The 25,795-nt window shown below is 39.7% G+C and overlaps 1 protein-coding gene across 2 annotated transcripts in view; it reads left to right on the top strand.

Annotated features, from left to right (window-relative positions):
- The window catches only part of Wdr7 (WD repeat domain 7), a 283,494-nt gene that overhangs the window by 21,969 nt on the left and 235,730 nt on the right, over positions 1-25,795 (top strand). For both annotated transcript variants that reach the window (XM_052201384.1, XM_052201386.1), the window contains 7 exons: positions 192-311; positions 5,196-5,341; positions 6,026-6,128; positions 8,737-8,878; positions 9,095-9,343; positions 10,009-10,229; positions 23,719-23,914. In XM_052201384.1, coding sequence (XP_052057344.1) covers positions 192-311; positions 5,196-5,341; positions 6,026-6,128; positions 8,737-8,878; positions 9,095-9,343; positions 10,009-10,229; positions 23,719-23,914 — 1,177 coding nt within the window. The remainder of the gene's footprint in view (positions 1-191; positions 312-5,195; positions 5,342-6,025; positions 6,129-8,736; positions 8,879-9,094; positions 9,344-10,008; positions 10,230-23,718; positions 23,915-25,795) is intronic.

Raw genomic sequence — 25,795 nt, 5'->3', positions numbered from 1 at the left:
GTAGCAAAGACACTTCTATCTTGCTCCTCTTAATACCACACTTTTGCTGCTGTTGCTGTCTTGACTTTTCCCCAAGGGTTTAAAATAATGAATGTATCACTTGATACTTTTGTTCCCTGGTGGTATCATTTTGTGATGATTTTAATTAATATATATTATTCCTGAGACTTTGTAAATCTTTTTCTTTGTAGGATACTGAGCCAATATTTGAGGAGGAATCCAAACCAATTTATTGTCAGAATTGTCAAAGCATCTCTTTCTGTGCATTCACACAGAGGTCACTTTTGGTTGTATGCTCTAAATACTGGAGGGTAAGTTGAAAATATGAAGTCATATTTGTATCTTTTATGATAAAGTAGAGCTCACCAGATTTTCAAAGATAATCCCAAGGATGTACATGACACAAGACTTGTCAGTCATTTGGAACTCCTGTTTGGTTCTGACATTTTTTTGAGGAATTGGGACTTATTTCTATGCAGCAGCACTCTTTTTGATTTACTCCATGGGATAAACGGTTTAATGACTATTTATTGGTCTTAATTTCTACTTTTTGCTATTACTTAGTTATTGTGTAAGTGGTGGTAATGAGGTCTCTGTAGTATGATTTCTGATTTCTCTTTGTAGTATGTTATGAAACCTAAATAATATATGTTTTATGGCTTCTTCAAATTGAGAGTCTTAACTCTTATCACTGGATAGCTAATGATGAGAGAAGGATTTTTCAGTATACATTGTGTGTCTTTGATCATAGGAAAATAGCCAGTGTGTTTTGAACATGTGTTCTGTACTTAGCAATTTTCAAAGCTTTCAATGTATTTAAAAAATTATTCCTTTTATTTTTTTTTGTGATTTTAATAAAATTGCATCATTTCCCCTTCCTCCCTCCAGATTCTCCCATATATTCCTCCTTTCTTGACATTTATGGCCTCTTCTCATTAATCACACACACACATACAATACATATACATACATGCATGTATATGTGTGTGCCTATATATACACATACATACATTTCTAAATACATGAATACAACCTGCTCAGTCTGTGCAGTGTTACTTGGATGTATGTGTTCAGGGCTGACCATTTGGTATTGGATGGTGGATTGGTGTGCCTCTCCCTGGGTCAGCTCTCCCCATTCCCCAGTCTCCTGCCTTGAGGGCCTTTCTCAGAGTTGGCATGTCTGCTGTTGCCCTTGTTCAGCTCACGTTCAGACAGTCATGCTGGTGAGACTTCATGGTGTAGCTTCTGACAGTTCTGGGAGTTAAAACTTCAGAGCAAATCCCCTGCTCCCTGGGCTCTTACAATTTAAACCCACTCAGGGATCATTCTGCAATGGTCTCTGAGCCTTAGGTAAGGGTTATTTTATAGATGTGTCCATTGGAACTGGACCCCACAACTCTTCTTTTTGATTGATTGTGGTTTTCTGTGATGCTTTCCATCTTTTGCAAAAGAGAGGTTTCTTTGATGTAGGGCAAGGACAAATATTTAGAATTTAGTTAGGGATTATGCTGGCTGAGTAATTTCAGTACTTATACCAACTGAGGAAAGGGTTCTAGTTATTTAAATCTGCGTAACAAATCACTCGAAAACAGAATAGTAGAAATGTGTTCTTGTCCAGTTTTGTGAGGAATCAGGGCTTAGTTTACTGGGCACCTCAGGTTGAGTTTTCTATAGGCTGTCATCTCAGCATCTTTGGAGACTTTGATCTCATTTGCAAGTTTAGCGTTTGGAGGATCTCCCATGCTCCCGTATGTGACATCTAGGCCTTTCATCTCTCTGACTGGTGAATGAAGACATTCTTCCCATTCCTTATTTCTTGAGTGATAGCCTGCAGACCTCTCACTGGAGCCATCCTTAGAAGCTAGCAGTCTTCTCCCCCAGTACATGAGCAAGTAAAGGTAATTTGAAGATGCTCTTGATCTTAGAACTGAGAACCTGTGCCTCTTACTTCGTTCTAGGACCAAAATATGCTCTAGAAACTGTCAGAAAATCTAGCATGCACTGAAGGGAGGAGGGTATTGGGTGAGCACATATCAGAAGCTGCCTATCACAGAAGGAACAGTTGCTTTTCTTACCTTGAAATATAAATTTATTTTCATGTGTATGGATGTTTTCCTTCACATTTGTCTGTGTACCATGTGTGTAGTAGATGACAACACAGAGGCCCACAGCTTGTCAGGAGCAGAGACTAAGAGACTTGGAGTACTCAGCCTTAAATGGGACATACCACAACTCTCTCCTCAAGGGGTATGGATCTATGTGGCAAGGAGGTCGAAGAAAGATTTAAGAGGCAGAGGTGGCCCATGACTTCAATGACACAGTGCCTTCCAGAGACAGCAGGGCAGTTGTACATGTGAACTAATAGTGTTGTGACAGCATGTATGACATGTCCTCCAGCCAGACAAAATCATGGCATGGATGGGGGGAGATGGACATGAAGAAGTCCCACCCCTAGCTGAGGGCTGTTGGCATTCCATGACTACTGGGAAGAGGGAAGTTTGTTTCCTTTAATGACATGATACCTGGTCTATTGACCACATGTGCTCCCGTGCAGCCTCAGTCCCAGGGAGAGTCAGCTAATGCAAACTAGACTTAGATTGGTTTACGAAGGTGGAGAAATGAAGTTTTTGGGGGTAGGGAGGTAGGACATCTTGGAGAATTTGGGGGAGAGGGATGAATATGATTCAATATGGATGGAATATGGATTCCATCCATAACATGGAATGAAATTCTCAAAGAATTAATTAAAACCTTGTAAAAAATGCTTACTTGAGTTAGAATGAAGCCCACACAGCAGGAAAGGATGTTTATGATATATGCATGCATGAGTTAACTTGTTCATTGTTATGAAAAGCTTGTATGAGGAAGAATAAAAATATAAATAAACCACTAGGAAAATGGACAAAACTATTTCAGAAAAGGAGAGAGCCAGGTGGTTAGTAAATGTAAGCAAAGTGCAGTTTCATCATAACAGACTTGCATGTAGGAACAGACCTGGACCTGGAGAGTTGACGAGTGGTTGGGAGTACTTGTTCTGTCACAACAAGGTGTGGAAATCCGATCACAGTGCCCAAATGAGAAGCCAGGTATTCCTGCAGAGGTCCATAACACTACTCTGAGGGGAGAGGAGTCAGGAGGACCCGGGGGCTTACTGCTCTCCAGCCTCGGTGAGAGGAGAGCACGGAGCCCAGGGGAGAAGCTGCCTCAAAGAACAGGTAGAGGGAGGGAGGATGATACCAAATGATTAGCGCCTTCAGCTCACCAGGATGACCCGGCAGATGCCCAGATTTGGCCAGTTTTAGTATATGTGTGTGTCTGTGTGTGTATGTGTGTGTGTGTGTGTATGTGTTCCATACTATTATAATACATTTTACTTTTTTCCATCACTCAATGGCTACCTCCATGCTTAAAAAAGTAGCTACTCACAGTTTTAGTAAAAACATGCAATGGGTTAGCCACGGGACAACAGGTTAAGGGTAGAGCTCCTTCCGTAGCTGATTCCTAAAACACTGCTGTTTGTGATTCCCTGGAAGATCACATTACATTGACATGACTGAACAGGCACTTTAAATGAGCATCCTTTCCCCTAGGGTGGTAAGGACATGTCTCACACAGACGATCACCCCTTGTTTTTGATACAGTTGAGGCACTGGATAACAGTTTGGACAAACAGTACAAACAAAAAGCATAAAACAAACTAAAAGTTATCTAGAGAGTTTTGTAATCTGAAATACTCTTAAATGTGGCCTCAAACTTGCTGTGTATCTGGGATTGACCTCATGCTTCTAACCCTCTTGCCTGCACTCGAGTGCTGGGGTTGGTGCTGCACACCTGGTTCATGTAGGTGGAGATGGAGCCCTGGGGTCTCATGCATGCTAGGCAACCACTCTACTGAGTTATATTCCTAGCCAAAGGTCATCATTTTCTCTGAAGAATAGTAACATTAAAGACTGTGCTATTGAATGATTAATTCTCACACCCCTTGAGCAAAATTTAGAATGTACTTTTATCAAGTATTGCAAGTATTGGAAGTGGTAGAACCAGTCTGTTAGGAAGGGAAGCCTAGGGGTTGTATACCTCTTAGTTTATCACGTGTCAGTACATATTTGTTCTTTCTCTCTCTATTCTCTTTCTATTCTCTCTCTCTCTTTCTCTCTCTCTTTCTCTCTCCCCCTCTCCTTTTTCCCCTCCCTCTCTCCCTTCCTTTCTTCCTTTCTTTCCCTTTCGCTTCCCCCTTCTTTCCCTTCTTTCTTTGTCTTTTTCTTTTTTTTTCTTTCCCTTTCCTTCCCTTCCCTTCTTGTCCCTTCCCTTCCCTCTCCTCCCCTCTTCTTTTTTTTCTTTTCTTTTCTTTTCTTTCTTTTTGAGACAGGGTGTTGTTATGTAGCCCTAGCTGACTTGAAAGTCCTATGTAGACCCCACTATCCTCAAACTCCGAGATCCACCGGCCTCTGCTGAGATGTGCACCATACCCAGTTTCTGATGCGTGACATTGAACAAGTGTAACTCGTGTCCTCTATATCCGTCTCCTGATGTAGATCAGGGCACCAATAGCTGCTTGCCTGTGTCCTTTAGTGGTTCTGAGGGTCAGATAAGACAATTATAAATATACCTGTGAACTTCATGTGCTTTGTCAAAGTAAGCCTATGCAAGGTCACTAGGTGCTGTTTCTAGTGAAATTATAGCCCCCTGGCCTTTCCATACAGAATTACTAAATATTAAAGTGAAGTCTTTTAACTTCCTATTCATAACAATAATTTCAGAACACTGATGCAATAAGGCCAAGCAAATACTACAGAACAGAAAATAATATGTCAGAGCATATGATCAGAAATGTACCAGATAGGTACACTGTCAGGTATGGTAAGTATTCAGGAGGGTGGAGTTCCTAGTATTTGCCTTTATCCAAGGTGTGCTTCCTTTCTTAACATACAAATGACTAAGGATTCCTGTTCCTATGCTGGGAACTGCACTTGACCTAGTTCACTGTCTGCCAGAGGTCACCCAGAGCTGGGACCTGTGATGACTGCCCCAGGTCTCACAGAGAAAATATCTTCATCTGCTGAATCATGTTTTAAAAGCCTAGGTTTGTTAAATATGTTTTCAGAAGTTTTCTTTCAGGTGAAATGCTATTCTGTCTTACTTAAATCATAGCCAGCTGGAGTAAATTAAAATTGTGAATTTCTTTTTCCTCCTAGGTGTTCGATGCTGGTGACTACTCCCTGTTGTGTTCAGGCCCCAGTGAAAATGGACAGACATGGACTGGAGGGGACTTTGTGTCTGCAGACAAAGTCATCATTTGGACTGAAAATGGGCAGAGTTACATTTACAAACTCCCTGCCAGGTATGAAATAGATATGCTAAGATTTTAATTAAATGTAAAGGATTCAGAAGTTGAGGCATAACTCTCTAAAGTAAGAACACTTATGGATTATAAATATTTCGCTTCAGAATGTCTTAAGGTTTGTATATTTAAGTTTAACTTCTAGGTACAAAGTTTAACTCAGTTTAACTTCTAGGTACAAAGAAACAGGTAGATTTATTTTTACACTTACTTATTTACTATATGTGCCTGTGTGCATGCATTTACCACTGTGTATGTGTGCGGGTCAGAGGACCACCCATGGGCATCAGGTCTCTCCTCCATGTAGGTTCCAAGGATCAAACTCAGGTTGTCAGACTCGGCAGCAAGCTCTCTTCCCTGTGAGACATCTTATGAGCCTTCAAAGAATGTTTTTAAAAGATATTTAGTACTTAAATTAATTGAAACTTAAAAATCTCAATTTTATCTGTTGTCATAAACCTTGGAATAAAATATTTCGTATCATTTATTTTATTACTTTAATTTTGAGACAGGATCTCACTATGTAGCTCTGGCTGTCCTAGAACTCACTGTGTGGACCAGGCTGGCTTTGAACACACAGAGTACTGCATGCCTTTGCCTCCAAGTGCTGGGACTAAAGGCATGCGCCACTGTGCCTTGCCCTCCTATGGGTATTTTAAGTGGATATTTACTTTCCTGTTTCAGTTGCCTTCCAGCTAGTGATTCATTCCGCAGCGATGTGGGGAAAGCAGTTGAAAATTTGATTCCTCCTGTGCAGCATAGCCTCTTGGATCAGAAAGATAAAGAGGTAAAGTTCTTCAGGTATCATTTATAATTGATAGTTACATTGATGTTGTGTAGGCACTTCAGAGATTCAGTAAAATCCAGCAGAGTGTTAGATATCACAAAAAATTGATACGGTGAGTTACAAGCACATTTCAAAATTTGCAGATTTTTAAAAATAATATTTTTATTTATTCTCTCTCCCCCCCCCCCCCCGCCGCTCTCTCTGGGCCCCCACTTGCTCCAGCCCTTTATTTTGTTTCTCTTTATGGGTGCTTGTGAGCCACCATGTGGGTGCTGGGATTTGAACTCACGACCTCCGGAAGAGTAGTCAGTGCTCTTAACTGCTGAGCCATCTCTCCAGCCCTAATATTTGCAGATTTTTAATATGCAATTTAACTATTAAGTAGTACCTGTCTTTATGTAAAAATACTGGTGATCTTATCCTGATTTTTTTTATTAGAATTGGCTTTTTATAAAATTCAGATTGACCATTATATTTTATACTTATACAGTTAAAACACAGCAAAGATAGTTTTTAAAGCAGGGGATAATTACTTGCTGACTGATGCTGTTTGTTATTTGATTCATGCATTGCAGTATCTCTCAAATCAAGTAGTGACTTGAAATCCTGGATATTAAAAATAAAAATTAACCATTTTTTTCCTGTATTGAAATAGAAACTCACTGTGTTTTCTAAAAGCTTTTTTTACTATTTATAATTGAATTGCGTGGGCTGGAGAGATGGCTCAGTGGCTAACAGCATTTGTTGCTCTTGCAGAGGATTTGGGTTCCGTTCCCAGTACCTTCATGGTGGCTGACAACTGACACTGTGTTCCTAGGGGAACCAGTCCCCTTTTCTAGTCTTTACGGGCAGCAGGCAACATGTGCACACACAAATGCTGCAGGCAAACACTCACACACAGATAATAAAAGAAAGTTGAAATGTAGTAGCGCTTCTATTGGGTTTTATACTCTGGTCTCTGAAAACAGTGGGGAAAAAAGCTTTGTCTAGGAGAGGGACGTCTTGTGTGCTTAGTTTTTGGTTCTGGGTTCCAGTTTTATCATTCTGAACCTTACGTCCCACGCATCGGTGGAGAACAGAGGCGTGGTAAGTAGAAGGGAAATGTTTTTTCTATGAATATTTTTTTTTTTACTTTTTAAAAATTTATTTAGATTTATTTATTATTATATGCAAATACACTGTAGCTGTCTTCAGACACACCAGAAGAGGGCATCAGATCCCTTACAGATGGTTGTGAGCCACCATGTGGTTGCTGGGAATTGAACCCGGGACCTCTGGAAGAACAGTCGGTGCTCTTACTTTCCGAGCCATCTTTCCAGCCTTTCTATGAATATTTTAAATAGAGAATTTGTACATCTAGGTGTATTTTAAAATCCTATATAAATTATTTTCTTTCTGCTTTCTTGAATGCCTACTTGGTATCATCCAGCTCCATCGGTCACTTCAGCTAAACTGAGGGATAGTGATATGTATGAAAACACCTGCATTAATAAAGCCTGACATACTGTGTTAGTTACAGTCCTCATTGCTGTCACAAAGTACCTCACATCAGGGTAAAGGAAGCAGCGTGTGCCTTGCCGAATAATTGGCAGAGAAATCTAAGACAGCGGCCTAAGGTAGCTGGTTACATGGCTTCCATAATGAGAATGCTGGTGATCAGCTTGTCTTCTGTTCGATGCCATCCTGACCCAGCCTGTGGAAACCTAGAAGGTCTTTTACACACGTGTTCAGAGGCCCCGTCTTTACTGACTGTAGATCCTGTCCAGTTGATAATCATCATTAACCGTCATGCTTCAAATATCAGCTGTCTAGTATGTACTTGTATATTTTACATTGAAATGTTTGTGTGATATGGTGAGAGACACTCAGACACTGAAATGTGATATTGGTTCTTGTAGCTTCTATAGCAATGCCTTGTTAAGTGTGTAGTTTTAAATTAAAATCTTCAAAGTTTAAGTAAAGTTAAATACTTGTCTATGCATAATATAGGTAAATTCCAGAGGCCAGGAATTTTTATGAAGCAATCAGACACACATTTGCTATGTCCTTCCCAGCTCGACTCCTCCCATGTCTCTCAGCTTCCTCTTTCTCATCCTGATGATGGTTTTCTCCTCTTTTCTACTGGAAGCCTTCTTCCTCCTTCGTTACCATTGTGAGACATGTATGTGACCATCATACAGTCTGCAGAGTCCGCTTAGTGTTGCTTTATGTGTAGAGCTCTGTTTTTAATTTTTTTTTAAAGTATAGACTTAACTTTAGTTAAGAGTGGCCTGATTTCTAGATTAATTATTTAACAACAAATATTTAACTTTCCCTGTGATTGGTAATCACTTTTTATAAAATTGAACATAAGACTATAAATACTAGTTTTAGAGAAATGTTATAGTTTTTCATTCCTTTAGCATTTATGTTCTACTGTAGTTGACATAAATATTAACACTATTAAATTACATAAAAATTCACTGAATAATCATGCTGTAAGCACTTTTAAAACTGGGGTATGATCAAAGCATCTAAATACCTTAATATGAATACATCTTAATCTATAAAATATTTGAATTCCAAGTACAGCTAAAGACATTTGATTTTTTTCCCCTTTTTTTGGCAGTTGGTAATTTGCCCTCCTGTTACTCGGTTTTTCTATGGATGCAAGGAATATTTGCATAAGCTACTAATTCAGGGTGATTCTTCTGGAAGGTTAAACATTTGGAACATAGCAGACATAGCAGATAAACCGGACGCTGATGAAGGTAATAGTAAACCTGCATTGAGTTCATAGTTCTTTTACTATAACATTTGAATCTTAACAAAGTTGAAAATTCTTACGTATCACTTTCTTCTGCGTATTATATTTTATGAAGGTAAACATTTGGTATATTATTGAATCAATCAACATTATTTATTTAATATTATTACTATTTTTAAACATGAATGTATTTATTTTATATGACACTGTACCTCTACAGGGCTAAAAATGACAACTTGTATTAGTTTGCAAGAGGCATTTGACAAACTGAAGCCTTGTCCTGCTGGAATTATTGATCAGCTCAGTGTGATTCCCAACAGCAATGAGCCTCTTAAAGTAACTGCGAGCGTCTACATACCAGCACATGGGCGGCTTGTGTGTGGCCGGGAAGATGGGAGCATCATTATCGTGCCTGCCACACAGACGGCCATAGTCCAGCTATTGCAAGGAGAACACATGCTCAGAAGAGGTACTCAGAAGGCCGGCCAGTGGGCACTGGGTCCTGAGGACTCTAACCCTGACGTGGAGAATTTCTGCATGCTGTAGTTTAAGAAATAAGACCAGTTGGTATATTGCTAGTGTGGTTGGTAGTGTACATTCAATCAAATTTTAAATATCTGTTATTGCAGTAAATACTATGAATGGCTATAAATAAGAAAGTATTCAGTTTTTAATCTCCTTTGCACTTATTAATAGTTTCACAAATTATTAGTTGAATTGATTACTATATAGCTATATTTATCAGCAATATTGATACTCTTCTAGAACAGTGCTATTGAACTAATGTAATTTTTCAGTAGCAGTATTAACAGTAAAGTAAATAATGGGAAATTACTACATGTTATGTGCTCAACATAGCAACATTATTTTCATTTCTATTTGTAATAAATATGGGAATTATTATTGAAATATTTTATATATTTTTGGTACTAATTTTTAAAAATTTGACATTTACAGCACACTGCACAAAGTCTAGCACTATCTTAAAGGCCTGTTAGTCTTGGGAAACTAGCAGCTGCCATGCACCACTGTCCTGTTCTAGAAGTAAAGGTTGTGGCTCTTCAGACATTTCATATTTGCTACTTAAAGCCATGTGAAGACTTGTAACTTTCCAATTCCAAACCTCTTTGGCAGGTTGGCCCCCACACAGAACCCTCCGTGGCCATCGGAACAAAGTCACATGCCTGCTGTATCCTCATCAGGTCTCAGCTCGGTATGATCAGAGATACCTGATATCTGGAGGCGTAGATTTTTCTGTCATAATTTGGGACATATTTTCTGGAGAAATGAAACATATCTTCTGTGTTCATGGTGGTGAGATCACACAACTTCTGGTCCCACCGGAAAACTGTAGTGTAAGTTGCTTTCTCTAACATGATTTCTCTATTGGTAAAGGGAGGGGCTTTGTTGCTCTCAGGCATATAAATAGGATCTACAGAAACTTCAAGTATAAGATTTTATTTGTTTTTGGTAAATAATGAACCTAATATTTGTTTTTCATTTATATTGATGATTAAATTGTCAGAGCTGCTTTTCTGTTAGTATATCTTTTAGAGCAGAATATTTGGCAAACTAAATTATTTAGCACTTGTATACTTCTGCATGTGGACATTAAGTTCTTTAAAATATTAGCTAAATTTTATTACATGTTATGGAATTGTATTGTCACAAGATTTCTAAAATAGTCCAGCAGGGGGCAGCATGGCTTTTGGTAACAGTAATTTTGGAAACAGTGTTTTCACCTTCATTTGACAGTGTTGGGTTCTGTTTCCCAGACACAGGTCTGACATTATGAATAGCATATATGATCAAGTGTATATTAGTTTGACAAATGTTCACTGCCGAGAGAACAGTTAACAAATTTTATTTTTGTTTTCTTTATTTTTATTTTTTAGAATTTTATATTTGAGTACTAAAATGACTTACGTCATTTCTACCTCTCCCTTCCCTGTAGCTCCTCCTGAATGCCCCCAGCTCCTTTTCAAATTCATGACCTCCTCTTTTGAAATTATTCTTGTGAGTGCACACACACACACACACACACACACAAACACAAACACACACACACTCTCTACCTTACAAAATCCGTTTAGTGTTGGTTGGATGTCCATGTATTTTGGGCTGAGCACGTGGGACTGGATATCTATCAGGAGGTTCGTTCCTGGAAACATCGATTCTTTCTCTCTCAGCAGTGGTTGGTTGCCGGCAGGCTCTGCCTCTCTCCTTTTCTGGGTAGGACCTTGTGAGATTTACCTTGTCAATATTGGCATGTCAACTTGTGTTGTCACTACGCAGGTGCTAGGCAGGCCACTGTTTTGTCGAGATTTCGTGGGTGTGGCTTTCCCATCTATCTAGAAGACACTGTTCCTACAACAGGCATCCTGGGCCTCAGTCTCATACAGTATCTCTGCCCCCTCTTTTGCAACCTTCCCTAAGTCTTAGGTTTTCTTTTTAGTAATTTTTCCGTCATTCTAAAGAAAGGACTGAAAGCTTTTTTCCTGATTTACATTTTTCTTGCGTTTTTGAGTCTGAAGTTTTGTTGTTACCTGGATTTGAATGTCATGTTTCACAAAATGCTTATAAACCTAGCACAATGTCTGAATCAAGCAAAGTAGACATGTTTATGTAAATTACCAAAAATCAGGAAGCAGGATGTTATTGTGTGTTAAAAAGAAATTGTCAGGACTTCAAAGAGGCTTGGTAATTAAGAGCATTTGTTTCTCTTTCAGAGGAGCCAGGTTCAGTTCCCAGCACCCACATGGGAATAATTTCAGTTTCCAGGGTTTTGATATGCTCTCTGGCTTCCTTGATCAAACTATATTCACCTGGTATAAATACATACATGCAGGCATAATACTCATTTATACATATAACCTTAAAAAATGTAATTATCTACAATGTTATCTTTTTCTCTTTACACTTAATTCATTATGTTTCGAGAGTGTTTTTATACCATCAGTGAAATAGAAATTTTAAAAATTAAATAATTCTAGAGGGCATTCTGGAGGGCAGGATGGAAAGTGACTCTCCTCTCTGACTCCTAGCCCAGTGTGGTGTGTGTGTGTGGGGGGGCAGGTATCCACGGTGACAGAAAGGGACGGAGGTTTTTTTTTTTTGTTGTTTTTGTTTTTCTATATTCTTTGTTTACATTCCGAATGCTTTCCCCTTTCCTGGTTCCTCCCCCCATCGGCCTCATAAGTCCTCTTTCCTCTGCCCATTTCCCAATCAGCCCCCTCCCATTTCTCTGACCTGGTACTCCCCTACAATGCTGGACCACGTCTTTTCAGAACCAGGGCCCTCTCCCTCTTCTTGGGTATCATTTGATATGTTAATTGTGTCTTGAGAATTCAGAGCTTCTGGACTAATTAATACCCACTTATCAGTGACTGCATTCCATGTGTATTCTTTTGTGATTGGGTTACCTCACTTAGGATGATATTTTCCAGGTCCAACCATTTGCCTGAGAATTTCTAGAAGGGAAACTTGAGAAGGCTGAGGGGAAGGAGCTGAGCTGGTGTCAGAATGCAAGGAATTTTAAAAGATGTCTTCTTATTTATTCTTTTTATTTTTTTAAGAAAGGAGGAGTCTCACTCGTAGCTCTGGCTGTCCTTGAACTTACTATGTAGATCAGGCTGGTCTTGAAATAACAGACATCTTTCTGACTCTGACTCTTGAATCAGAGCTGGGATCAAAATTGTTCACTACTGTGCCTGGCTTTCTGTTCATCTTTCTATATCACTAAGTATGTTAGCACAGAAAGGCTTTTAGTGATTTAAGAGGCAATTTTAATTTAATTTTACTGGTTTTTTGTTACCAAAACTAGGCATAAGAATTAATATGATTAAGTGTTTTTGTAGGTTGAAATTTTTTGTTTTGTTTTGTTTTTTGTTTTTTGTTTTTTTCCTGAGACAGCGTTTCTCTGTATAGCCCTGGCTGTCCTGGAACTCACTCTGTAGACCAGGCTGGCCTCGAACTCAGAAATCTGCCAGCCTCTGTCTCCCAAGTGCTGGGATTAAAGGCGTGCACCACCACCACCTGGCTCAAATATATTCTTAAGTTGGAATTTGTGTACAAAAAAATGAATTTTTGTATACATTTTTCAAACAGTCTTGATTATATTTTTTCTCACTCTATAACTCCTCCCAGATCCTTCCAACTTTAGGTTTTTTATTTTTCTCTTACAGAAAGGAAAAAGCTTCTTACCCTCCCAACTCTATGTTCTCTATGTCTTAGAAAAAACAAACACTACAGACACACAGAAACTAAAGTCAAAACAAACATGGGGTATATATCCACCACATTTCAGGGTAGGCCCTGTGCCCAGGAGTAGTTTGGCCAACACAAAACAAACTTCACATTTCTGTGTATGTGTGTGTGTGTGAACGTGTGCATAGTGTTTTGCTTTGGCATTATTTTGCCTTTTTTTTGTTTGTTTGTTTTTTTGGATTTGGATTTTGGATTTGTCTTTTTCGAGACAGGGTTTCTCTGTATAGTCCTGGCTATCCTGGAACTCACTCTGTAGACCAGGCTGGCCTCGAATTCAGAAATCTGCCTGCCTCTGCCTCCCAGAGAGCTGGGATTACAGGTGTGTGCCACTACTGCCTGGCTGTTTTGTCATATTTTTAAAGGCACTTGAACTGAAGTGGCCATGTCACTCTCCAAAAAACTAGAAATAGGTCTAGCTACCACTGTACTTACAGAATTCTTCACCATCCTTTTCATTTTAAAACTTCATTAATTTGGGGGCATATATGGAGAATATATGTAAGTAAAGTGCCTGTCTTTATTTAGAAAGTACCAAAGAATTCAGATAGAGTAAATTGGACATTTTTGGCTAGCTCATGAGGTTTTGTGTTTTCCCATCTCTCTTATCTTTGTGACATGAGGGGTCATATTCAGGACTTGGAGTGTTTTAGGCAAGGGCTCTCTCCACCTGGCTGCATCCCCATCCCTTTGGCTTAGACTGGTTTTCCTTATGCATCTGAGCTTGTCTGTGAAGTCCCTAAGCAATCCAGGGAGCTCTGGGACTTGTGATCCCCTCTGCCTTTGGCTCCTGAGTACTGCAATTGTGGCTTCCAAGCCCGGCGATTGTTTAGTTTTTAATCTATAGTCATATGCTACTGTATTTAAGATAAAATGTTATTTTTATGCTATGTATTACTTAAATATTCAAATTTTGTAATGTGCTCCAACTCTTATGTGGGGTCCAGAAAAGAGCAGTACAACAGTAAGAAATCTTCAGTGAAGGTCCCTTTCACAGCAGTAAGTGAGCTTCAGTCTGCTGGCTGTGCCAATATTCAACCAAATATTTAAGAAATGCCTCTATTTTTGTAAATTTTTTATGTATGTCTTAAACCAAAAGAAGATTCCAATGGTATGAATTTATTTATCTATTATTTAGTGTGTTTATGTGTGTGTGTGTGCTTGTGTGTTTTGGATGCACATGTATACCCTTTAGAGGCCAGGTCACTTATTCAGTTGCATGAGATTGTTTGACTTGGGACAATGGTATAATTGTGGATAAGATATAGTTCCTGTTTGATTAAATTTAATCTAGTCAGATTAACAAGCAACCAGTCTGACTAATGAATCGGTTGTGAAGTTTGATGCAGCAGGAAACTTTTTACCAATATTCATTTGATGCTTCTGAAAAAGATGGTGAGTCTAATTATCCTTCTTATATAGTGAGTAAAGGAGGATGTGACATTGGCCTTGGAAGTAATGCTGTTCATGCGTCTGCTAGCTCATATGATCTCATAAGACAGATACTAAAGGGCCAGCTCCATCTTTTTAAGTAAAAGTTTCATTTCTAATATTAAAAAAAAAATCTGTTTTTTTGTAGTTTTGTGTAAGTATGGAATTGAAATGAATATTTAATTTCATAGGCTCTTTCTCCTTTTAGATAGAATATTTAGAATGATAAATGACATCTTAAAGGCACATCTATGTTCCAAAGAAAGAGTTCTGGGAAATACAAGAAGTGATGATTCCGAGACAAGTGGGATTGATTCATGAGCAGAAGAAGCTGGCCACTTAGAGCTTGTGAACTGATGGGCATGCTGTAGGGAGGGACAGTGGCCGCTCATAGATTCACAGGACATTTATGCACAGAGACAATTATTGAGACAAATACAGGACTGCTCTTCAAACAATGCCAACAAAGGAGTATTACTGTTTATGAAACAAACTAGGAAAACTTGAAAATAAAAATGAATATTGGTTGCATTAGAATCCGTTGGAAAGTGGGATCATCTCCCCAGGGAGCTAGTGATGGGCTAAACTGGCTGCCTGGAATTTCTGTAATTCGTGCTTAGGAACACGTTACACAAGGGGTTTCTGGGAATGCTTTAAAATGTGTAAGGTCAGACTGGATGACCTAGGTGGTATGTTTTGACTTTCAGACACTAAGACAGCTTGTAGGATTTTGCTCTTCAGCACTTAATGTAATGGGAGGATTATTTACTGGCAAATCCAATGATCCATTTTAAATATCAGGATTAGATTTCTTTGACAATGAAATATCTGTCTTGATGTTTTTGGTCTGATGTTTTTCCACTTATCCTTACTCTGTCTTATTTTTTTCATAAAAAAACAATTTTTATTTTACTAAATATACTGTTGCTTATTGTAAGCCTTTACTTTTAACTTGGAATTTGAGGTTATGACTATATATTGCTTTTAACACAAGATTAATATTGTGAAGAATTTTGGCCTATAAAATGATGTCATTGATGGGCTGCCCTGTCTAACCTGCACAGATTCTCTGTACCAGTGAAACACTTGTTAATGTTATTGATGACTTGAGATTTTTGAGGGCAGTGGTTATAGAAGTGGAAATTGTGGGGTTCGCAATTGGGGTGCTTGAAGAAATCCAGGAACTTTTATTTATTGGTTCTTTTATTGGTTCTTTTAAGTCTTAGTAAATCAAAGTTTCTGAACATTGATTTGGATGGGCAGTGATACCATCACTAATTTCAAAAAATCATAAGGTATATATTGCCACAAAGAGGCCTTCTCACAAGTATGTATCTAGGTAAAATATTTATTTGAGGGATTTGTAGATTATACTATATAAAAAAGCAAAACTTGGTGCTGGAGAGATGGCTCAGCGGCAAGAGCACTGACTGCTCTCTCAGAGGTCCTGAGTTCAATTCCCAGCAACCAGACGGTAACTCACTACCTGCTGTAATGGGATCTGATGCCCTCTTCTGGAGTGTCTGAAGACAGCGATAGCATACCCACATACATGAAATAAATACATTTTTAAAAGAAAAGTAAAGAAAAGAAAAGAAAAGGAAAAAAAAAAAGAAAAAGAAAACCCAGAAAACTTTAGTGCTGGCATTAAACTCAAGGCTACATGTATGTTATACAAATGTTCTATCACTGAGCCACAGCCCAGGCATTTGTTTTTGTTTTGTTTTGCAGAAACACCCCACTATGTAGCCCTGACTAGCCTGGAACTCATGGTCCTCTGACTTGACTTGGATGGCATAGTTCCTAGTATAGTTATCAAAATTGGCAGAGAAATATTGATGCTATTTCTTTTTTTAAAAGATATTATTTATTTATTTATTTATTTATTTATTTATTTATTATAAGCATATTGTAGCTGTCTTCAGACACCCCAGAAGAGGGTGTCAGATCTCATTAAGGCTGGTTGTGAGCCACCATGTGGTTGCTGGGATTTGAACGCAGAACCTTAGGAAGAGCAGTCAGTGCTCTTAATCGCCAAGCCATCTCTCCAGTCCCTATTTCTTTTTCAAATGTTTATTTTTTCCTTTTATTGAAACTATTTTTTGCCAGGCAGTGGTGGCGCACGCCTTTAGTCCCAGCACTCAGGAGAGGCAAAGGCAGGTGGATTTCCGAGTTCCAGGCCAGCCTGGTTTACAGAGTGAGTTCCAGGACAGCCAGGGCTACACAAAGAAACCCTGTCTCAAAAAACAAAAACAAAAACAAACCCCAAGCAAACAAAAGAAACTTTTTTCATATAATATATCCTGATTACAGCTCCTCCTACCTCTTCCTTACTTGCCCTTGTATCTGGATTCACCCCTTATCTCTAGTCACCCTTCTCAGAGGAGGAGAGGGATGGGGAGGAAGCTGTGCAAGGGGGAGACTGGGAAAAGGTGGGGGCTGCAATGGGATGGACGTAAAGCGAATAAATAGGTTAATTAATGGAGGAAGATACATTAAAAAGAGAAAATAAATACACAGGCTAGAGAGATGGCTCAGTGGTTAGGTTGTTTAACTTGTGCTTTTCCAAAGGATCTGGGTTCCATTTCAGCAACCACATGGCAGCTCAGAACTATCCAGATATACATGCAGGCAAAATGCTACATAAAATAAAAAATAAATAAATAAATAAATAAATAAATAAAAATTCACTAAAAAAGAAAACAGATGGGATCCTATGGGATAATTAAAAGAAAACATAATAAGATAAAACAAAGCTTACACATCTGAATAGGACAGACAGGCGAACAGAGGACAAGAGCTGGAGAGATGCATGAGAGGCAGAACCATTCATCTGCACACTCAGAAATCCCATAGCGACACTAAACTGGAATATACAAAGGATCTGAAGGGAATAAAGAGAGAACAAAAGAGTAAAATAAAAAATAAGATAAACTTAAAGATAAGACCAAACCAACCAGGAAGAGCCCTGATGAGATTATGAGACAAGGCACTTTCGAAGATGCCGTTGAATTCATTTCCTGTTGCCTATCGACTGCTGGGAGTGCGGCCCACCTTTAAGAGAACTTGTTTCCCCAGTGAGACTCCCATGGAGGAAACTAAATTTTCTATCTGCAAATGGTTTTCACTTGGAGCTAGCTTCTGGGCCAGGGTGGGGCATGTGTCTACCTCTCCTTTCCGCTCTCCGACCCCAGCTGTAGCAAGCCCGTGCAGGCCCCATGCACGCTCCTCAGTCACTGTGGATCCAGGTGTGCACTGACACTGCTGGTCTAGAGGGCCTTGTCTGCGTGGTGTCCTCCATCTCCTCCTCTGCCTCCTCTCTGGGGGGTTTCCCTGAGCCTGAAACGGGAAGGAGGTGATGGAGACATTACTACTAAGGGTTGGGTTTTCTGCAGCATGTCTTGCTGTAGGCCTGCATTTGTTCCCATCTGCTGCAGGGGGAAGCTTCTCTGATGATGGCCATACAAGGTACTGATCCATGAGTGTAGAAGAATGTCGTCAGGAGCCATTTTATTGCTACCCCCTTTCTCTTCTTGTAGTATCTGGTTTTATTCTAGGTCCTTGGGCTATCTGGTCTAAGGTTCTTGGCTACCAGAAACAGTGTTGGGTATGGCTTCTATCTCGTAGAGTGGGCCTTAAGTCAAATCAGATATTGGATTGGTCATTCCCACGGGCTTAGTGCCACCATTGCATGAGCATTCTTTCAGGCAGGACAGCTTTGAAGATGAGAGAGCTTGCGACTTACTTGGTGTTTATGTTTGTCTTTTGGTATCATGCAGAGTACCTTCCTGTACGAAACATGCTAGAATGCAGGGGTGAAGTATTTATGTAGGCACCAGTTCAACTTACCATGTCCATGTTCAGTGAGTTGTTGTCTTCAGCAAGGGGGTCTTGCTGTCAGTTTGTGGAGGGCAACCTTGGAAATAGCCTGGGTTGAGTGGGGGTTCCCATGGGACCCCTTTGGCCGATGACTCACAGTTAGATGAAACCCAATCCCAAAACATTGGAAGCTTCACAGGTGGCAGGAATGTTCAGTTTGGGACCTGTCTCCTTTATTATTTGGCAATATCTTTAGATTGCCTTCACACACACACACACACACACACACATACACACACACACACACACTCTCTCTCTCTTATGATTTCCATCTTCCTGAAGAACCACCACACTGATTTTCATAGTTACCTATGAGTTTGTACTCCTACCAGCAATGGATGAACACACTGCACATCTTTACCAGCATGAACCGTCATTTGTTTAATTGATTGTAGCCATCTGAAGGGTGTAAGATGAAATCCCAAAGGAGTTTGATTTGCATTTCCCTGATGGCTAAGGATATTGTACATTTCTTTATGTTTTTCTCAACCAGTTGAGTTTCCTCTTGCAAATTCTCTGTGTAAGCCAGTACTCCATTTTTAATTGGGTTATTTGTTTTCCTGATTTCTAGTTTCTTAAATTCTTTATATATTTTAGATACGAGCTCTTTATTGAATATGTATAAGATAAATATAACCTTTTTCTGTAGGCTGTTACTTTGTTCAAATGACAGTGTCCTTTGTTGTGCAGAAGCTTTTCAGTTTTTGAGTTCCCAGTTAATTATTTTTTCCTTTTTTTTTATTAGATATTTTCTTTATTTACATTTCAAATGTTATCCCCTTTCTGGTTTCCTCTCTGAACACCCTATCCCACCCACCCCCTACCCCTGCTCGCCAACTCACCCACTCCTGCTTCCCTGTCCTTTCATGATGTTTTTTTGTATTTTGTTTGTTTTTGTTTTTGGTTTTTTGGTTTTTTTCGAGACAGGGTTTCTCTGTATAGCCCTGGCTGTCCTGGAGCTCATTCTGTAGACCAGGCTGGCCTCGAACTCAGAAATCTGCCTGCCTCTGCCTCTGCCTCTGCCTCCCAAGTGCTGGGATTAAAGGTGTGTGCCACCACTGCCCAGCCATGCTGTTTGTATTATACAGCTCTGAATTGTGATACCATTTCTGCACAGAGGCACATGTAAGTTATACACACCCCCGATATTTTAATATGTAAATGATGGAAATAATTTGGAGTATGAATGCTTCCCAAATAAGTTTTGGTGAAAATGTGCTACAGTTTAGTTGGTAACCTTGGTGTATGTGTCTGTGAGTCTGTAGCCTGGGTCAGCCTGGAACTTTCTATGTAGCCTAGCTTTGTCTTGAACCCTTCTTATCCTTTTGGCTTTGCCCCTCAAGTTCTGGGACTACAGGTATGAGCCAGTGTGCTTGGCTTATATAACCATTATATCATCAGAGTATTTTACAGATTATCTTACTATAATATTATTGCTAAATCATCTTCAGTTGATGTTTCCATGTTGAAGTAGAAAAAGGAATGACGCGTAATTCTATAGAATTAGTCATTATACACAAAGTAGATGGCTAGTGTTATTCTTTATAAAGAAAGTTGGACGTAAGTCAAGAAGAACTATGAGATGTTAAATATTTTTAGGAAGTACATCTTTAATAATTCTGAGGACAGATATCATGTTAATTGTGTTTTAGCAAATATTTTAAGTGTTTTCATTTAATAGATAGCTAAGAATTATTTATAATAATTCTGCTATTGAATGAAAATTAATACCAAAAAAGTGCTCAAATGGTCTTTTTTCTTCTACATTAAGTAGGCTAGGCATTTGCTTTGTTCATATTGTTGATTTTTTTGTACAGGCTTCAAAGGTAGCCATCAAGTCAATTAGTGGCACCAGACTTAACAAGGCTTAACTATATTGAGTTATTTCTACACTAGGCATTACATTAGGCATGGCAGCTGTCTTAGTCAGGGTTCCTATTCCTGCACAAGCATCATGACCAAGAAGCAAGTTGGGGAGGAAAGGGTTTATTCAGCTTACAGTTCCAAATTGCTCTTTATCACCAAAGGAAGGCAGGACTGGAACTCAAGCAGGTCAGGAAGCAGGAATTGATGCAGAGGCCATGGAGGGATGTTACTTACTGGCTTGCTTCCTCTGCCTTACTCAGCTTGCTCTCTTATAGAACCCAAGACTACCAGCCCAGGGATGGCACCACCCACAAGGGGCTCACCCTCCTTGATCACTAATTGAGAAAATGCCCCACAGCTGGATCTCATGAGGCACTTCCCTAGCTGAAGCTCCGTGTGTCAAATTGATACACAAAACCAGCCAGTACAGCGGCTGAAGTAGCAAGCTGAAAGCTCACGACCACAAAGCACTGAGAATGGTGTGAAGCCTTGAAACTTCAAAGCCACCTCCAGTGACACACCTTCTCCAACAAGTACACAACTTCTAACCCTTCCCAAACAGTTCCACCAGCTGAGGAATACATATTCAAACATTCGAGCCTATGGGGGACATTCTCATGCAAACCATTATAAAATCCATTGCCAGTGACATGTGCAGCCTAAACTAGCTTCTAATTCTGTCACCACCATCGCCTGCCTCAGTGAAACACTGTCTAAGCAAAGTGCTGTTAGCTCTGTGTGTGCGTGTTTCATGTGTTCATGTGTGTATGCTTGTGTGGTAGTGGAGGTGGTGGTGGTGGTGGTAGAGGTGGAGCTAGTCATGGTGGTGGTGGTGGTGGTGGAGGTGGTGGTGGTGGTGGTGGTAGAGGTAGAGGTGGAGGTAGTCATGGTGGTGGAGGTGGTAGTGGTGATAGAGGTGGAGGTGGTGGAGGTGGTGGTGGTAAAGGTGGAGGTGGTGGTGGAGGTGGTGGAGGTGGTGGAGGTGGTGTTATTGGTGGAGGTGGTGGTGGTGGTGGAGGTGGTGGTGGTGGTGGAGGTTGTGGTGATGGAGGTGGTGGAGGAGGTGGAGATGGTGGAGGTGATGGTGGAGGTGGAGGAGGTGATGGAGGTGGTGGTGGTGGAGATGGTGGTGGTGGTGGTGGTGATGGTGGTGGTAGTGGAGGTGGTGTGTGTTTGGCTGGGCTTTGCCAGAGGTTGATGTTGGACGTCTTCCTCAGTTGGTCTTCTTATTTTTGAAGAGATGCTTTCTCCCTGGGGTCTGGAGCTTGCTGACTAGCTAGACTGGATGCTAGGATTAGCCTGTCTCTTCTTTCTCAACACTGGGCTTGCAAGTGTGCACCACTGTGCTTGGCTTTTAGTGTGGGTGCCAGAGACCGAAATTTAGATCCTTATGTGCAGCAGGAAATTTACTGACTAGTTCTTTTTATTGGAAACTTTAGAGAGCTCATGAGGTGAAGCAGTAAAACCACAAGTAGTGGAGAAGGTTTGAGTGCCAGGGCTGGGCAGGCTTGCCTGAAGGAAGCAAGGGATTAGAGTGAGCGTACTGACAGCTGGGAATGATTCTTCCAGTCAGTTAAGATCGGAGCTGAGGGACTCTGCTTCACGTGGCACAAACAAACAAACATCTTTATAAAAAAATTAAATACCAGGTGCAAAAAATAGTCATTATTGCCTGATTCAGCGTTCATCTTTTTTTTTTTATAAAATTCATGAATTATTTGACAAATTCAAAGTTATTGGTAATGATAATTCATAAACATTTAAGCTTGCACTTTATTAAACTGTCTTTCATCTGGAGTTAGCAATATATGTCTTGTGTCACTGATAGATTTAGTGTATGTTTTGTACAATAATTGAAAGTGAGAGCCTCAGGTTATATATATTTGCATGTGTGTATTTACCGGTTTTAGTCTATCATGACTAAATTTGAATTAGTTTTTTAGTTTGTCAGTTTATTTTTATTTATTTGGTAATCATAAAACTAATTTGTATGTGTTAGAAATCTTTATTTTCTGTTGTTATTATGTCTTTTTCAAGGAAAAAAGGCATTGAGTATTCATAAGCAAGCTTAATAAGTGTCTAAGACAATTCTGTGTAATGCTTTAAGCAAAGTTTGTAGTATCTGTATGCACTTGGTTTTCTTAACTTTAAGATTACTTTCAATTATAAACATTCACCAGAATAAAAGTCTAGCTAACTCATGGTGAAGAAAGGACAGGAGAGGTAGGTAGGACCAGTGAGAGCCACATTCATATACTCAGGATGCTACGCAGTTATACATTGAAAACTCAAGTCTTGAGCTCAGAGCATTCACACCAGGAGAGGGCCCAAGCACAGCAGCTTCCCCAGGGGGCTTTAGTTAGAAGATCAACATCAAACAAGTTTAGAGATGAATGATGTTCTGCATCTTTGTAAAACAGCCATATTCACACCAGCATTGTAAAGGCTCTAGGACATCCCAGGGTTCAGATTAGAACTGAGGATGGGTCGTATTTGTAGTCCTAGGACTTGGTTGGTTGAGGTAGGTGTATTGTAAGTCTGAGCCCAGCCTAGGCTATGCCAGCAAAGCATTTTCACAGAAACAAAAGCTATGCAGTATTGCGAGCCTTGTCTCTTAAGACATAGTCAGAATAAATTTAGATGATTGCTTTCATATGGTTAAATTTTAAATTGCTTACAAATTGTCCTATAAAAACTAAAAGTCTTTTAATTTGCTGTAGTGTAGATTCAGCTTTCTCTTGCTAGTGAAAATTATTTCTTTGCTTATTCATAAATGATATTATTTTAAAGGGAAATTGAAGGGTAGACACTAGTGATGAGCAGGGAATACTCTGAATAATGTTTTGGTGTCTGGCGTATGGTTAGTTGAGTGCCGCACCTTCTGTCATTATAGACACCAGGAAGGGAGCAGGGCTTCCGGTCTGCAGATAACACGTGATTGCTGTGGTTCTCAATGGGTGACTGTGGGACTCTAAGGGACAAAAGTGCAGGGCGAAGCATGGGTCTAAATGAGTCATGAGCAGAAAAAAGACCCCAGAGAGTTCTCTCTAGAAACAAGGAAAAATAAGTTCATATTGCAGAAAGAGAACAGATCACCCCACCTACCCTGACCCGCACCATCCAGTATTGCCTTCTCAGATGAGGCAATTGTTTCAGGGAGGTTCTTTTTTATCAGTGGCATCTTTCCAGTTTAATCAATGCATTTAGCACTTTTAAAGCATATCTATCTGAACCAGGAACTTTTTATTATAATCTAAAGGAAGAAATTGTTCAGAGTGACCTAATATGGTGGTGGTTTTCAGTGGTGTATACATATAAGCAATTTTCACTTAAGTTATTGGGAGACACGGTATACTTTATTCTACTTTTAATGCAAATCTAATGAAAGTTCATTCTTCTTTTTAGGCAAGAGTTCAACATTGCATCTGTTCTGTAGCTAGTGACCACTCAGTAGGACTCCTAAGTCTGCGAGAGAAAAAATGCATCATGCTGGCGTCCCGCCACCTCTTTCCTATCCAGGTGATCAAGTGGAGGCCTTCTGATGACTACCTGGTGGTGGGATGCACAGACGGCTCTGTGTATGTCTGGCAGATGGACACTGGTAAGAATGAATGTGGAGAGGGAGTAGAGTCAAAAGACTGTATTTGATTTCCTGAAAGTGGTGGTTAATATGCAGTTCAAGCCTGGGAATGTCCAGAGGTCATGTAACTATCCTTTCTAATGTCATTCTTATCCGTGATGGCATGTGTGACATCCTTGTATGTGCTGCATCATGTTAGACCTGTAGATGGTTTGGCAGTGCTTAAAGACATGCCGTGGAGGGTGGTATGCAGATGAGGCAGGGATGCCCGTATTATATATGGCTGGCCAAGCAGGCTGAGCGAGACAGTTGTGGCTCATGTTAAAAACAGTGGGAAAAGAAAGATAAAACCAGCTTTTATTTGAACAGCAGAGAAGTGAAGCTGGTTGGATAAAGACAACATGTGAGTTTTCAGTTTTATGTATTTACGAGTCTAGTTTAGAATAAACAATGCTCAGCAGAAATGCACAAGCTCTGATAGATGTGCATACACAGATCAATACAGGTTTTTACTAGGAATATTTCAGCAGGTAACTTAATGTTTTAGCTTTAGTTTTTTTTTTTTTTTACAAACATATTTGATAATACTTTTGCAATTTTAAGTAATCTATGTGGGTGCTTTTATTCCTCTTCTGTTTGTTCTCCATAATCCTTTTGAAGTAGGTTGGATAGGTATTTTTACTTTTCCTGTTACAGAGTAGGATAAGTAGACACATTTCAGCAGTCGTCACAAGAGGAAGCATTTGTAAAATCTAACAAACTTCTTTTGCATTTAACTCTATATTCTGCTTTATACTGTAAGAGATATTAATATTTTCTGTTATATTTCAAAAGAACTAAAGATTAAAAGAGAAGAAAGCCAGACTGAAGCCACACAGCTCTGTGGTAAACATTACCACTGTGACATTTATTTCTGATCTATTTTTGGGTGTTTTTAAGGGAAGACTTGCTTTGGGTGGGGAGATGGCTCGTCTGTAAAGAGCACATGCAGCCCTTGCAGAGGGTCCTTGTTAGATTACCAGCACTCACATGGGCAGCCCCCAACCCACTGGAGCACCCACCCGGGGGTATTACTGCCTCCTTGGGCTTTTGCAGGCACTCCCACTCACATGCAGATAGCCATCCCAAAACATACACATCATTTTAAAAATATGTGAGAAGGAAGGAAGGCTTGGGGTTTTCCTGGGGAGTCTGCCAATAGATACCAAGACAGAGTGTCTCTTATCCTTCCTCCCCCCAAAACCCCAACTAGTCCCTATATAAATGTTCCCTATGAGAAAAACAGGTGAGCTTCAGGATATAGATCTTAAAATATCATCAACTTCCACCAAAGAATTTGAGGATTTTGGAGAAGATGATACTCAACAGTTTAATGAACGTAAGGGGATAACAGTAACGATTGAGCTGTTTCTAAGAAAAGATGAATTCATGGTTGAATAAATTGACAAAGGCAGTGCAGGACAGATAAAGGAGAAGAGTACTAAGGTGATGGCATAGATGTGATCTTCAGGGACAGAGCAGAAAACCTCTCCAAATTAGAGAAAGACATAATGATACAGACAAGTAGGGTTGACTGATGTCATGCATCAAATGGACATCACAGATTCTCTACAGAATATTCTACCCAAATGCCCAAAGAGTTATGCTCTGTTATGCTTGCAGACAGGAGCATGTTGTCCTCTGAGAGGCTCTACCCAGCAGCTGACTCAGACAGGTGCAGACATCTACCCGAACAGTGGATGGAGCATGGGGACTCTTTTTTTTCTCTTTATTTTATTTTTTTAATTAGATATTTTCTTTATTTACATTTCAACTGTTATCCCCTTTTCCAGTCCTCCCCACCCCTGCCAGAAACCTTCTATTCCTTCCCATTGCTTCTATGAGGGTGTTCCCCTACCCACC

The sequence above is a fragment of the Apodemus sylvaticus genome, chromosome 13 (assembly GCF_947179515.1).
Source record: "Apodemus sylvaticus chromosome 13, mApoSyl1.1, whole genome shotgun sequence".
NCBI classification, from domain to species: Eukaryota; Metazoa; Chordata; class Mammalia; order Rodentia; family Muridae; genus Apodemus; species Apodemus sylvaticus.
This window is presented reverse-complemented; position numbering and strand designations above follow the sequence as displayed.